The sequence below is a fragment of the Meles meles genome, chromosome 7 (assembly GCF_922984935.1).
Source record: "Meles meles chromosome 7, mMelMel3.1 paternal haplotype, whole genome shotgun sequence".
NCBI classification, from domain to species: Eukaryota; Metazoa; Chordata; class Mammalia; order Carnivora; family Mustelidae; genus Meles; species Meles meles.
In genome coordinates this window covers 104,444,890-104,457,937 of record NC_060072.1, presented here as the reverse complement: position 1 = coordinate 104,457,937, position 13,048 = coordinate 104,444,890, and the positions used below count along the sequence as shown (strand labels likewise).

The window sequence follows — 13,048 nt, the reverse complement described above, 5'->3', positions numbered from 1 at the left end:
GTAAACACAATGAAGAGATGGAATACGCCTATCAAGATGAAAAAAATTTTTTTTTTATTTCTAAAAAATGAGTTGGTAAAGCAGTTGGTTGGGAGAATAAAAAAAAAGAAAAGAAAAAGAATAAAGAAAAAGAAATAAAGAAAAAGTCTCAGGCTGGAGACTAGAAGAAGCCCTGAGTTAGATTTATGGTATATATTGATCTATTAGAATTTGTACCCCAAATTTTTTAGAAGAAACAACCCTATGTGTGTACAAAAAATAAAGTTAGATCCAATGAAGGATAAAATATGACTATATAATGAAGGTTCAAAAAATTATTATTTTTTATGAAAGGTATTGTTAAGATAAACTAGTTAAAAAACGTCAAAAGAGGAGAGGGTAAAAGTTAAAAAAAATTTAGAAGAAGAAAAAAAATTTTTTAAAATTAAATTAACTGCAAGAATAAAGAATCATGGGAAGAAAGCCATGAATTCCATGCTTTGCTTTCTCCTCCTCTGGAATTCTGCTGTTCTCCTTGGTAAGTGAACTTGGTCCTGGCTGGATGTCTTGTTGATCTTCTGGGGGAGGGGCCTGTTGTAGTGATTCTCAAGTATCTTTGCCCCAGACGGAATTGCACCGCCCTTACCAGGAGCCAGGCTAAGTAATCCGCTAGGGTTCACTTTTGGGAGCTTTTGTTCCCTGAATGCTTTTCATAGAGTTTCGGAGGTCAGGAATGAAAATGGCGGCTTCCCAATCTCCGGCCTGGAGGAGCGGAGAGCTCAGGGCCCTACTCCTCAGTTCGCCTTCAGAGAAAAGTGCCCAATCACTCCAGTCTTCCTGGCCTCTGGCTGTGCTCTGAGCTCACCCAGCCTGTGACTGGTTCAAGGTAAACCCGAGCTGAGAGCTCACTCCTTGGCTCTGTCTCTGTACCTGTGAGCTCTGAGACACTCAGACACCCCCGATCCTTCTGTGACCCTGCGGGACCTGGGGCCATGCTGGCCCCGTGTGGGCTTCACCCCGGTTTAGCCTCTGGAGCGATGTCCCTCAGTGGAAGAGACTTTTAAAAGTCCTGATTTAGTGCTCCGTCGCTCCGGGCTTGCTGGGAGCCTGCCCCTCCCCCACGATCTATCTTCCTGTCACTTTGGATTCACTTCTCCACCATCCTACCTTTCGGAAAGCAGTCGATTTTCTGTTTCTAGAATTGTTGCTCTTCTTGTGATCATAGAACTCTTTTATTATATGAACTTCTGAATTTATAATTGTTTTCTCCTTCACTAGACTTTAAGCTAAATAAAAGCCAGAAATCTGCAGAGTTTAGTGTAATATCTTTTTTGTTTTTTTTTTTTTTTTTGAGAGACAGAGTACATAAACTGGGGGAGGGGCAGAGGCAGGAGGAGAAGCAGACTCCCCACTGAGTAGGGAGCCCAATGTAGAGCTTAATCCCAGGACCCTGAGATCATGACCTGAGCTGAAGGCAGATGCTTAACCAACTGAGACACCCAGGCATCCCAGTAATATATTTTATATTGAAATCATTCAATATATATTTGTTTAATGTATGAATGAGTGAATGTGAAAAATACAGTCCTTTACATGCAAAAAGTACTCATATATTTTATTTCTTTTTCTTTTTTAAATAGTTAATTTATTGGAGAGGGAGCATGACTGGGGAGTGGGAAAGAACATAGGTGAAGGGAGAGAGGGGGGAAAGAATCTCAAGCAGACTCCACGCTGAGTGGAGCCCAATGCAGTGCTCCATCTGACAACTCTGGGATTATGACCTGAGCCGAAACCAAGAGTCAGATGCTTAACCAGCTGAGCCATCCAGGTGTCCTATATATTTTATTTGTTTTTTTTTTCTCTGATGTAGATTCTGTCAGCTTATTGAAAATCCAGGATGTGGTTCTTTCATATGAAAGATTAATAGAACTTAAAAAAAAATCACTGTGGACAACTTAAAAGAAAAAATTTTAAAAATGGAAAATAAGGCTAAGGGACTACAAAAGCAGCTATCAGAAATAAAAGAAATGATATCGAAGTTGGAGTTTGGAAAAGTAGAATGGGAGCAAGAACTCTGCAGTTTGAGATATGATATCTTGGTTTTAAGGAAATACTTGAACTATTTACTTTTTTTTTTTTTTAAATAGGCTCCACACCGAATATATGTGGGGCTTGAACTCACAGCTGTGAGATCAAGAGTCACATGCTCTACCAGTTGAGCCAGCCAGGTACCCCTTGAATTATTTACTTTTATACTACAGATGTGTAGAAGTTTTGAAATTGCTAACTGACCTGGGATTTTAGAGGGAAGAAAACTTCTTTAGTATTGTGAAGTATGAGATTCTTCAAAATAATACAGCAAGTTCTTAACAGTGAATACTTCTAATAATTTAATGAATATCCCAAATCGTAATTTTAATGACCATATAGAAATCCACCAGGTGGAAACCTCATTATTTAACAAATTGAATTTTGGGTCCCCCCCCCCCACTTTTCTATACTTGAATTAATGCTGTAAGGAATGTCTTTTATATAAATCTGTTTCTATATTTCTGGTTACTTGGAATAAATTCTTCAATGTAGTGTTGTTTTCTTAAAGTATAAAAATTTTTTAAAAAAGGTCTTTGATCCTATTTTTAAATTGGACCCATCAACAGTATAAAATGGCCATTTTTCTCAAGACAGAAATATTTTTAAAAATTAGTTTTAAACATACAGTGTGACTAAAAAGTAAAATGGAAAATGATTACTGCTATGATTTTTCAGCATCTCTCTTGTATGTTGATAAAATTAATTCAAAACTCTATACTGCAACACATATTACTCTTTATTGTTTACTTAATATAGATCCTGTGTTGTTATAAAAGGGTTTTCAAATGATTTATTAAATGGATAGTAGGGGAAACAAATAATACATTATATGTTAATTTAAAAAAAAAACAGATAAGGGCGCCTGGATGGCTCAGTTGGTTAAGTGTCTGCCTTTGGCTCAGGTCATGATCCCAGGGTACTGGGATTGAGTCCCCCATTGAGCTTCTTGCTCAGCGGGGAGCCTGCTTCTCCCTCTCCCTCTGCCTACTACTCCACCTTTTTGTGCTCTATCAAGTAAATAAATAAAATCTTTCAAAAAATGAAATGTATAATAATCAACAAGGTAAATTGAGAGTATTGCAGAAGAAGAAACATCAATATTATAGGGCAACAGATATTTGACTCCCTAGTAATCTGCGGGTGTACATTGTGTAAAGGCATCTGCAGATGCTGTCTTACACTGCCATACCTGTGATGTTTCGTGAAGTAGCAATTTACTTGTAGTGAATTATAACTTCTTTATAAACAGCAACTTCTCTTTTTAAATAGTAACTAAATTGTCTCTTCTATGGGAGGAGTAATTATGACTATGTGGAAAAAACAATAATTTTCCATTCTTTCTTGAATAATTTCAAAATTCCTTTCACTACAGTATCTCCCAGAGATATCTCCCAGAGATATCAGTACTAAGCAGCATAATGCTTTTTCATTGCTTCTTTTCAACTATATACATCTTTTGGAAGGGACTGAAATGAGAAATTAAAAACATGAGTCCTAGAAAGAAAAAAAAAATTGAGAATGTAGAAATTTCGTTTGGATAATAAACCAACATATTTGGAACCAGATCATAATATGAGCTTTTTATTGCTTACAAAACAAATTTTAAAATAAGCACATTTATTTGCAGATTTACTATAAAACAAGAAAAAGAAAGAACAACAAGTGCTGAAATGTTACATGAAAAGATTCAGGAGGAACTAACAAGAGAGGAAGAGCAGTATAATAAAGAAGTTGAAATGAAACTAGAGCTCAAACTTAATCTTAGAACACTAGATATGGAATTGAGGACTGTAAGAAATGATTTCAGTCAGGTAAGTCTTTGATAAAAATTGCATATTTCCATCACTATTATTTATAATATCTCTTTGATTTAATGTATATTACTTAGGTATAAAATAGATAAAAAATTTAGTTTTATACTAATAGTAACTATGATATTTATAGATAAAATAATTAATTTATTGGAATTTTTGGCTTCTCATATAAGCCCTATGTATATTTTCTGAATGAAGGGATGGAGGGTAAATTGAAATAAATATGCATGTTGGCTTTTTTTTTTTTAAAGATTTTATTTATTTTTATAGAGAGAGCATGAGTAGTGGAATGTGTAGAGGGGGAGGGAAAGGGAGGGAAAAAAATCTCAAACAGACTCTGAGGGCAGAGCCTGACTCAGGTTTGGATCTTAAAACCTTGAGATCATGACCTGAGCTGAAACCAAGGGTACCAACTGAGCTACCCAGGCACCCCAGTTTTGGATTTTTTATATTAAAATACAGGCTAAATGACCTTGAGACTATGATGGAATTAGTTAAATGTTTTTTTTTTTTTTAAAGAAAAGGGTGGAATTTAATCTTTATTTACAGACACTGCAAGAGAGGAGATTCCACATAGAAATAAGAAACCCACTGGGAGGAGGAGCTTCATACAGTTTGTACAGTTTGGAACTGGTCAAGTAGAGTTTTGTTGTAAAAAGTGCTACAATAACAAAACACATTTAAAAAGAGTTCTTAGTAGAGAAACAGTAAGACAAACTTCTACCAAACAGAGCACACCACAAACAACGTTCTGCGTCGGCTGTACAAGCTAAAAGTTAAAGGTCCCAGCGGTGCCATCCTGAACCTGGAACGTATAGCCTTCAGAGGTAGTTTCTGGCACAACATTCTGATCTTCCTCTTCCTCTACAGAGAAATACTTCTCAATCAAGTTTAATGAAGCTTTGTACACAGACTCATTTTCATGGTTTTGTAGAGCCTCGATTTTGTCCAAACCTCCACATTCTTCGATCATTATACTAAGTTTCTCGGTTTCACCTAATTTCTCAGCAGCCTGAAAGATATTGGAAATGGCATCCAGAATGACCAAAATAATTTTGGTATCCTTCGCAGTTAAGAGGTTCATCAATGGTTCTATTATGCCACAATGGACGAGGTATACAATCTGTTCAACTGTCCCACCACTTGTATAGTTGGTCACAGCCCAGACAGCTTCCTTTTGTGTCTTAAAGTCTGCCTTAGAGAGAACACCAACGAGGAATGGGACTAATCCATGATTTACAACTCGCTGAATCTGGTCCTGGCGGCCAGCTGTGATGTTTGACATTGTCCACGTGGCTTCCTTCTGAATATTAGTTTTGGGGTTCGTTAGCAGGCTGGGGAAGACAGCAAGCACTCCGGCATCTATTACAACCTGATTCTGTTCATCTGTCCCAGTAACAATATTTCCTATGGCTCTTAGCGCAGGAGTCACAATGGGCAATTCAGTAGCTCCTAGAAGCTTTACAAGCTGGGGCACAACTCCTGTTTTCACAACCATCTCAATCCGTTCATTTGGACCATCCGTCAGGTAGGAGATGGCCCAGCAGGTATCTGCCAAGACCTCTGGATCGTCGTGATGCAGGAGACGAACTAAGGTAGGAAGAATCTGCTCGACGGCATCTAGCGGGGGTGCGGGGTTCTTATTGCGACAAAGGTTTGAAAGTGTCCAAGTAAGGTTCCGTAAGTAACCACATGCTAACGATGACATATCAGGAACCGCAAGGAGAGCCAGAAGTGGTTCAACTGCACCATACTTGATAACCAAGTCTCGAAAAACTGAACCGTCACCTGCAATGTTTCCTAGAGCCCACACAGCCTGTTCGCTGATGTGAGCGTGGGAAGATGCCAACAGGGAAATGAATGCTGGGATAGCGCCTCCATCCACCACAGCCTTGGTCTGTTCTGATGTCCCGGAAGCAATGTTAGTGAGAGCCCAAGCGGATTCAAACTGAATGGGACTACAATCGGTTCTGCCCAAGAAGGACACAAATTTTGGAATCAAACCAGCCCGGATTATGTTGTCTATGGGGGGCTGCTTTTCCCGAGAAAGCAGTTTCCTAGCAGCTTGAGTAGCCTGGAGGTGGCTTTCCAAATTGTTGCTATTCATGCCCTTGACAATGTCATCAACAGACCAATTTACAGTGCCCTGGTTGTTGCGGTTTTCCTGCAGTGGAGAGGTAGCATCATCGGGAAACGAGCTTACGTTTCTCCTTTTCAGCATCTGGTCATCCTTCTTAGCTTTCCTCAGCTCCACATTAACTTCTATTCGACGCCGCCTCATTTCTGTACTGTCTTTCCCCTTGTTCTTGAATCTATTAAGGCGGGCAGCTGGTGAATTAGCATTCTCGTTGGTGGACATGGTTATGAGACAAAGGGAGAAAGCTACACGGCCGGCTCAGGCTTCCACGGGAGGTGGTCCGGGACGCGCAGGCTGCAGGTCAGCTGCCCTCAAAACGTCCACCACGGATCACCCCAAAGACGGTGTGGAATTAGTTAAATGTTTTGTAAAGAAATTTTATTTCACATACTATATCTACCTGTATTTTTACTCTATAACAAATTTAGCTGTCATTTAAATTAAAATTTGAGTTATTCATGTAGGATAAAAATCCTTGTATTTAAAAAGGCTATTTCTTTTGAACATTTTTTTAAAGTTCTCTTAAACTTTTGACTTTTTTTTTTTTAATGGTGTCATCCAAAATCCTAATGAAAATATGTCTTTAGGCTGTGGAAGAATGGAATGATACTAAGAAACAACTTTGTCGAGAACAGGATGCCAGAATATTACAAGATGGAATTCTAAACAATCACCTCTGCAAACAAAAGGAGGTAGAAATGGATAACAAAAGGTGTTCTGGGGGGTGCCTGGGTGGCTCTGCCTTCGGCTCAGGTCATGATCCCAGGGTCCTGGGATGGAGCCCCGCATCGGGCTCTCTGATCTGCAGGGAGCCTGCTTCCCTTCCTCTCTCTCTCTCTCTCTGACTGCCTCTCTGCCTACTTGTGATCTCTGTCTGTCCAATAAATAAAAAACTTTTAAAAAAATCTTTAAAAAAAAAAGGAGTTCTGGGGTATTTTCTTTAATTATTTTGAAGTACACGTGTGTATGTATTTGTATGTATATATAATTTATTTTCTGAAATTATTATTTTTTCTCCATGCATATATATATATTTTTCTCATATATATATATATATATGTTTCAGTTTTTGGCAGTTGTTTCCTCACCTCTCTCTCAATAGTTTAGCTTAACACTTCCACCGATGAACAGGAGGAAATGTGTAGCCTATTCAGAGACTTTATTTTGGATGTTAGTCTCTTACTTTTGAGAAAAGTAGCATTTTGCTCCAAGTAGTATCCTATTTCATTAAAGGTGCCTTTGAAACAATCATATGGTAATGATGATTTATTGATGAGTATTTTAATCCTAATAAAATAGCTTAGTGTATTTTTCCCTATTTTGTGTTTATTACCATTTTAAACATCATGATGAGGAAAACATTTATTGCAGCAGCAAATAATCTCATGATTTTTCTAAGAAAATTTTACCTTATTTACCATTGGTATTTTGTGTGAAATATGAGGCTTCTTTTGTCTTTATGATTTACGCTAGAGAAGAGCTCTAGTTTCGTGCACGAGCACTAGGAGTGGAGGAAGAAGACCTGCGGGAAGTCCTGCAGCTCACTTAATATTTTGAACCTCTCCACTCTAGAATTGTGATAACTAAAAAAGTTCATTGATGTATGTAGAAGTGTTTATAGTACAGGGCCTAGATTTGTCAGTTATCAGTAGATTTAACTCTTATAACTGACTACAGAAATGTTAGAAAAGTAGAATTTCTATGGACTATTGTGAGGAAAAAGAATTTTGGGAAATTTAATCTGTTGAAATATATGCAGAGCTAAGGATTTTACTGTGGCGTACCTGTGTTAGATGTCAGACTGTAAACTTGATTCTTAGTGTAGTCAGGTTTATTAATCTTTTATTTCAGGCTTTCTGGGTTTGTAATAAATCAGAGAAAGACATTTCCAGTTCTGAGATTCTTAAAAAATTTGTCTTGCTTTCTTTTTTCCTTTCATGCATTCATTGTTTTCAATTAAATTTTTGAAGCTTTGGGAATTTATGCTTGTATAAAGTTTGAGGTTTGGACCCAACTTTATTTTTTTCAGTTCAGTATCTACTTACTGCAACCTAGTCATTGTATAAACGTAGTTTATTCTTTAATTTCAGAGAAAAATCACCATAATGTAATTTTATTGTGTTCCAACTAAAAGTCTCCTTTGTTTTACTTAGATTTCTAATAGTCAGGAAAATGAAAAATATCTGTTGCATAAAAAAATACATCTTGGAGGATCAAATCACTATGCTAGGACTGAAAATAGACACAATAAATAACTGGAACCAGGAGAAGGAAAGGAAATACTGTGAAGACATTGACATTTTAAAAGAAAAGCATGTCAGTCTTCAAAAGACCATAAAACTGAATGAGGAAAGATTAACAAAAACAATACTCCAACACAGTGGACAGATTAATGCTTTGACCATTGAGGACACAATGCTAAAGTCTAAACTCAAGAATGAAAAGCAAAATAAAGAAAGACTGGACGAGAAAGTTGAATTGTACCATGCTAGACCAGCTGCTGCTATACAGGATTATGACCAAAGTCAGACATCAAAAAGAGACCTAGAACTTGCTTCCCAGAGAGCAAAAGGCAAATGGTTTCGTGTACAGGACAAATTGAATTTTGATGTGTCTAACCTAAAAGAAGATAATGAGCTTCTTTCTCAGAACCTTTCTGAAGCTGAAAGTAAATTTAATACTCTGGAAACTGAGCTCCATCGCACAAGAGATGCTCTCAGAGAAAAGACTTTGGTTTTAGAACGTGTACAAAGAGACCTAAGTCAAACACAGTGTTGGAAAAAGGAAATTTTACACACATATCAAAGTGCACAAGATAAAGTGAGTAAATACATTGGGAAGCAGGAATCCTTAAAGGAGAGATTATCTCAACTACAAAGTGAAAATATGTTGCTTCAACAGCAAGTAGATGATGCTCACAACAAAGCTCCCAGTAAAGAAAAGGTGGTAATTAATATCCAAGACCAGTTTCAGGATATTATAAAAAAACTTCAAGCTGAACGTCAAAAGCAAGCTTTTGTAATAGAAGCAAGCAAGAAAGAGTTAATCAATGAATGTAATCTTTTAAAAGAAAGAATGTATGAGTATGAAAAGGAGAAAGTAGAAAGAGAAGTATCCAGAAAGATAAATATTTTTCAAGCTTCCTGAGAAAATTCAAAGTAATATTTGATTATGGATTATTGTTGTTATTATTATCTTAGAGAGAAAGAGTGCACCTGCACATGAATGGGAGTGGGGCAAAGGTGGAGGGAGAGAGAATCCCAGGAGGATTCCATGTTGGAGAACTCCACCTCATGACCCTGAGATCATGACCTAAATGATTATAGCTGAATTTTGAATCTAGTTGAATATAAAAAATATATAGACTGTAAGTCAGCATAACTTGTATCCAGCCAATAAAAATTAGACTTGAGAGGTGCTTTAATCTGAATAAAATTGTTCTGTATTCTATGAAAGTTTAAGAAGTTAAGTTATAAATTGTTAATAGGTAGTAGGCTGATATTAATAATTTAATCTTATACTGCTAAAATAAGAATTTTAATCCTGTCATCACATGTTAATACCATGATGAACAGATAAATGGAAATGCTCAAAATACTAAAATGAGTATTCTGAAATTGAGATTCAATTAAGTGGATTAACTTGACAATTAGCTCCAGATTTCCCAAATGAACTGAATAAAAAGTACAGTATCTCAGTACTTTTTATACATATATACATAAGTATAAGTATATATTTATAAGTATAAATATATGTATATACATATATACTTTTATACATTTATGCAAGCTATACATGGTAGCTTTTTATACATTTTAGGTTGGCATAATTTTATTCTTATTTATATAAATTTGGACTTTTAGTCTGAAATCATGTATTCTTATACCTTTTAATCCTTTGAAGGCACTTACTTTTCATTAAATCATAATTTGGGACAACTGTGATGAGCTTTAGCAAAACTATATTTGATTTAATCTTCCCACGGCTATTTATAATTTTTTTTTATTTATTTGACAGAGAGAAATCACAAGTAGGCAGAGAGGCAGGCAGAGAGAGTGAGAGGGAAGCAGGCTCTCTGCTGAGCAAAGAGCCCGATGCGGGACTCCATCCCAGGACCCCGAGATCATGACCTGAGCCGAAGGCAGCGGCTTAAACCCCTGAGCCACCCAGGTGCCCCTGCTATTTATAATTTTTTAAGCAATTTTGCAAATAATTTGCTCATTTCAAAGCTCAATTACTATCATTTGGGCATAAGTTTGTCCAACACAAAGAGAATTGTATCTCTGTAATTTATTAATTGGGCATTGGATCTCCATTTTCAGATTAATGAGGGGTGGCAGGATTCTTGTGTAGCAGGAATGGAGGTCAGGGAGAGAGGTGAAAGCCAGGTTATCTAGGTTCTTGAAGGCCATTAGAATGACTTCACTTATGTTCTGAGATAGTTATCTATTAAAAGGATTTGAGCAGAGGATTGAATATGTGAGGAAATCTGACATTAATTGAAGCCTCTAATAAAAAAGAGGGAAAACATGTCATAATGTAGAATTTGCCAATGTTAGTTCCACCTATATACTCATTTCTTTTTGAGACTTCAGTAGATTGGGAAGCTTTGGGAAAATTCATCCACAAGGAATGGATAGTGGGGCTGAATTAATGATCTAAGTAACATAATACTGACTAGGCAGGATAACATCTTTTTGTGTCTTTAACCAAATTCATTAAACAGACATAATGTGTACATGTTAGGAAAAGGAGATGAATTGATGTTTGTAGTTAAAATTTCCAAATACATAGGTTAAAGTTATATATTGTTAACATAATTTAATAGTAAGATGATTTATAAAACCAGTAACAGAAATGTCTTATTAGGTAGCTGTGAGACAACTTCAAGAAAAACTGGCTGATACCCTAAACAAACTATCTATGTCAGAGGCTTCACTGAAGGTGACATCACATTGTCGTATGAATTTAGAAGATGAGACACAGGACTTAAAGATGAAACTGGCTCAGATTAGAAATCAGGTATGTATGAAATGTAACATGTCTAGTTAATCTGTACTAGGTTAAATAATATGAAGTGTTTTAGGATGCTTATTTCCATGGACCACTTCCTTTTGTATTTTCATTATAATCAATTTAGTATAATTTTAATATCTTCACAATGTACTTATTTCTTAAATTTGACTTTCATTCTGCTATTTGTGTTATACACTTTTTTCTTATAATAGTTACCCTTAGGAAAGTTGAAACTTACACATCATTCCTCACAGAAATTGAGACTTTTTTCCCCACTAAATAATTTTTTTAAAGATTTATTTATTTATTTATTTGTGGTGAAGGCGGGGGCAGAGAGGCAGAGGGAGACGGAGAGAATTTCAAGCAGACCCTGCGCAGCACAGAGCCCCCCATGCTGGCTTGATTCCATGACCCATAAGATCATGACCTGAGCTAAAATCCTGAGTTGGATGCTTCACCAACTGAGCCACCCAGCTGCCCTAAACAATGTTTTTTAATGATATCTCTGTTACCATGATGAGCTAAGCCGTGTAAAAGCAGAAGATAATGTTTAATGGAATGTTTCAGAAAATTGTCTTATTTCTCATCTTCACTTTTTTGAATGGATACAGAATCTGTACTGATTTCAGGATAACTTGTACAGAAAAGTGATTTCACAAACCGGTTGAACTTAGGCATTTCCTTCATTTTCTTTTCCTTTTCAATATATGATAAATGCACAGAAATATTTAGATCATGTATACTATATATGCCCAGAAGAGAGAATTAAGAAAATTATCTAGGCCTTGCCATTGGATTTTTTTAAAGCTTTATTGAGATAGATTACACATTCCATACAATTCACGCATTTAATATGTGTAGTTCAATGTTTTTTGAGTATATTGATAGAGGCAATCATTACTGCCATCAAGTAGAACATTCTAATTATCCTGAAAGAAACCCTTAGTCCTTGGCCCCAGGTTCAGGCAACCACCAGTCTACTTCCCACCTCTATAGAGTTGCCCATTCTGAATATTTCATATATAGGGAATCACACAATGTGTGGTCCTTTGTGACTAGTTTCTCTGCTTGTGTTCTCTCTGTCAAATAAACAAATAAAATGTTAAAAAAAAAACCACAAAAACTTAATTATGTTGAGCATCTCATCTTTTTATGTTGTTATTATCCATTTCTATATCTTCCTTAAGGACTGAATTAATTACTTTGCCCATTTCTTTATCGGATTGTCTTTTAATTATTGTAAGAGTTATTTGCATATCCTAAATACAGATCCCTTATCAGATACAAGATTTTCAAATCTTTTCTCTTATTCAGTAGCTTGTCTTTTCACTTTATTGATGGTGACATTTGAAGCAATGAAGTTTTTAATTTTGATGAAATATACTTAATCTTTTTTTGTCTTTTAGTGTCATGTCTAAGAAACTGTTGGCAAATCCAGTCACAAATGATACACCTATGTTTTTTTCTAAGAGTTTTATAGTTTTAGCTCTTACGTTTTGAGTTAATTTTGTATATATGCTATGAGGTAGAGGTCTAATTTTATTACATTGCATGTGGATAGCCATTTGTCCCAGTACCATTTCAGTACCATTTGTTAAAAAGACTATTCTTATTTCATTTAATTGTTTTATACCCTCGTTGAACGTCAGTTCACCATAATGTAGCAATTTCTTTTTAGATTGTCAATTCTAATACATTGATCTATATGTCTATCTTTCTGTCTCTGTCCAATCAAATTTTATGATCTTCCCTAGTCGTCTTGCAAATTACTCACTCACTTATGTAATAATAAAAAGTCACTGTAGTAGAACTTAACTTTACTCCTGTAGACATTTTTTGCTTCTTAAAAATGAGACTTTTACCAACTTATGCCTTGCTGACTCCATGATAGGATAAGAAGTTAGGCTCAAAAAGATAGGGTCCTATTTCTTTTCTCCATTCATATCGTTAGTCTCTCACTCAGTGCCTTGCATATCCATTTTCATCAAATCTTGATTGTAGGATTTGCTGT

At 36.0% G+C, this 13,048-nt stretch overlaps 2 protein-coding genes across 2 annotated transcripts in view; one reads left to right on the top strand and one right to left on the bottom strand.

Moving 5' to 3' along the window:
* The window catches only part of LOC123946463 (ankyrin repeat domain-containing protein 26-like), a 49,401-nt gene that overhangs the window by 12,154 nt on the left and 24,199 nt on the right, over positions 1-13,048 (top strand). Inside the window, 8 exon segments of the mRNA XM_046011843.1 lie at positions 1,850-1,923; positions 1,926-2,070; positions 3,703-3,881; positions 6,609-6,733; positions 8,051-8,054; positions 8,175-8,225; positions 8,227-9,132; positions 10,891-11,043. Coding sequence (XP_045867799.1) covers positions 1,850-1,923; positions 1,926-2,070; positions 3,703-3,881; positions 6,609-6,733; positions 8,051-8,054; positions 8,175-8,225; positions 8,227-9,132; positions 10,891-11,043 — 1,637 coding nt within the window.
* Positions 4,411-6,362, bottom strand: LOC123946755 (importin subunit alpha-1-like). Its single transcript, XM_046012471.1, has one exon. The coding sequence runs from the start codon at positions 6,241-6,243 to the stop codon at positions 4,654-4,656; it is 1,590 nt and encodes a 529-aa protein (XP_045868427.1). The 5' UTR covers positions 6,244-6,362; the 3' UTR covers positions 4,411-4,653.

Coding starts and splice junctions, on each gene's coding strand:
- LOC123946755 (XM_046012471.1), bottom strand. CDS start 6,243: ATGTCCACCAACGAGAATGCTAATTCACCAGCTGCCCGCCTTAATAGA.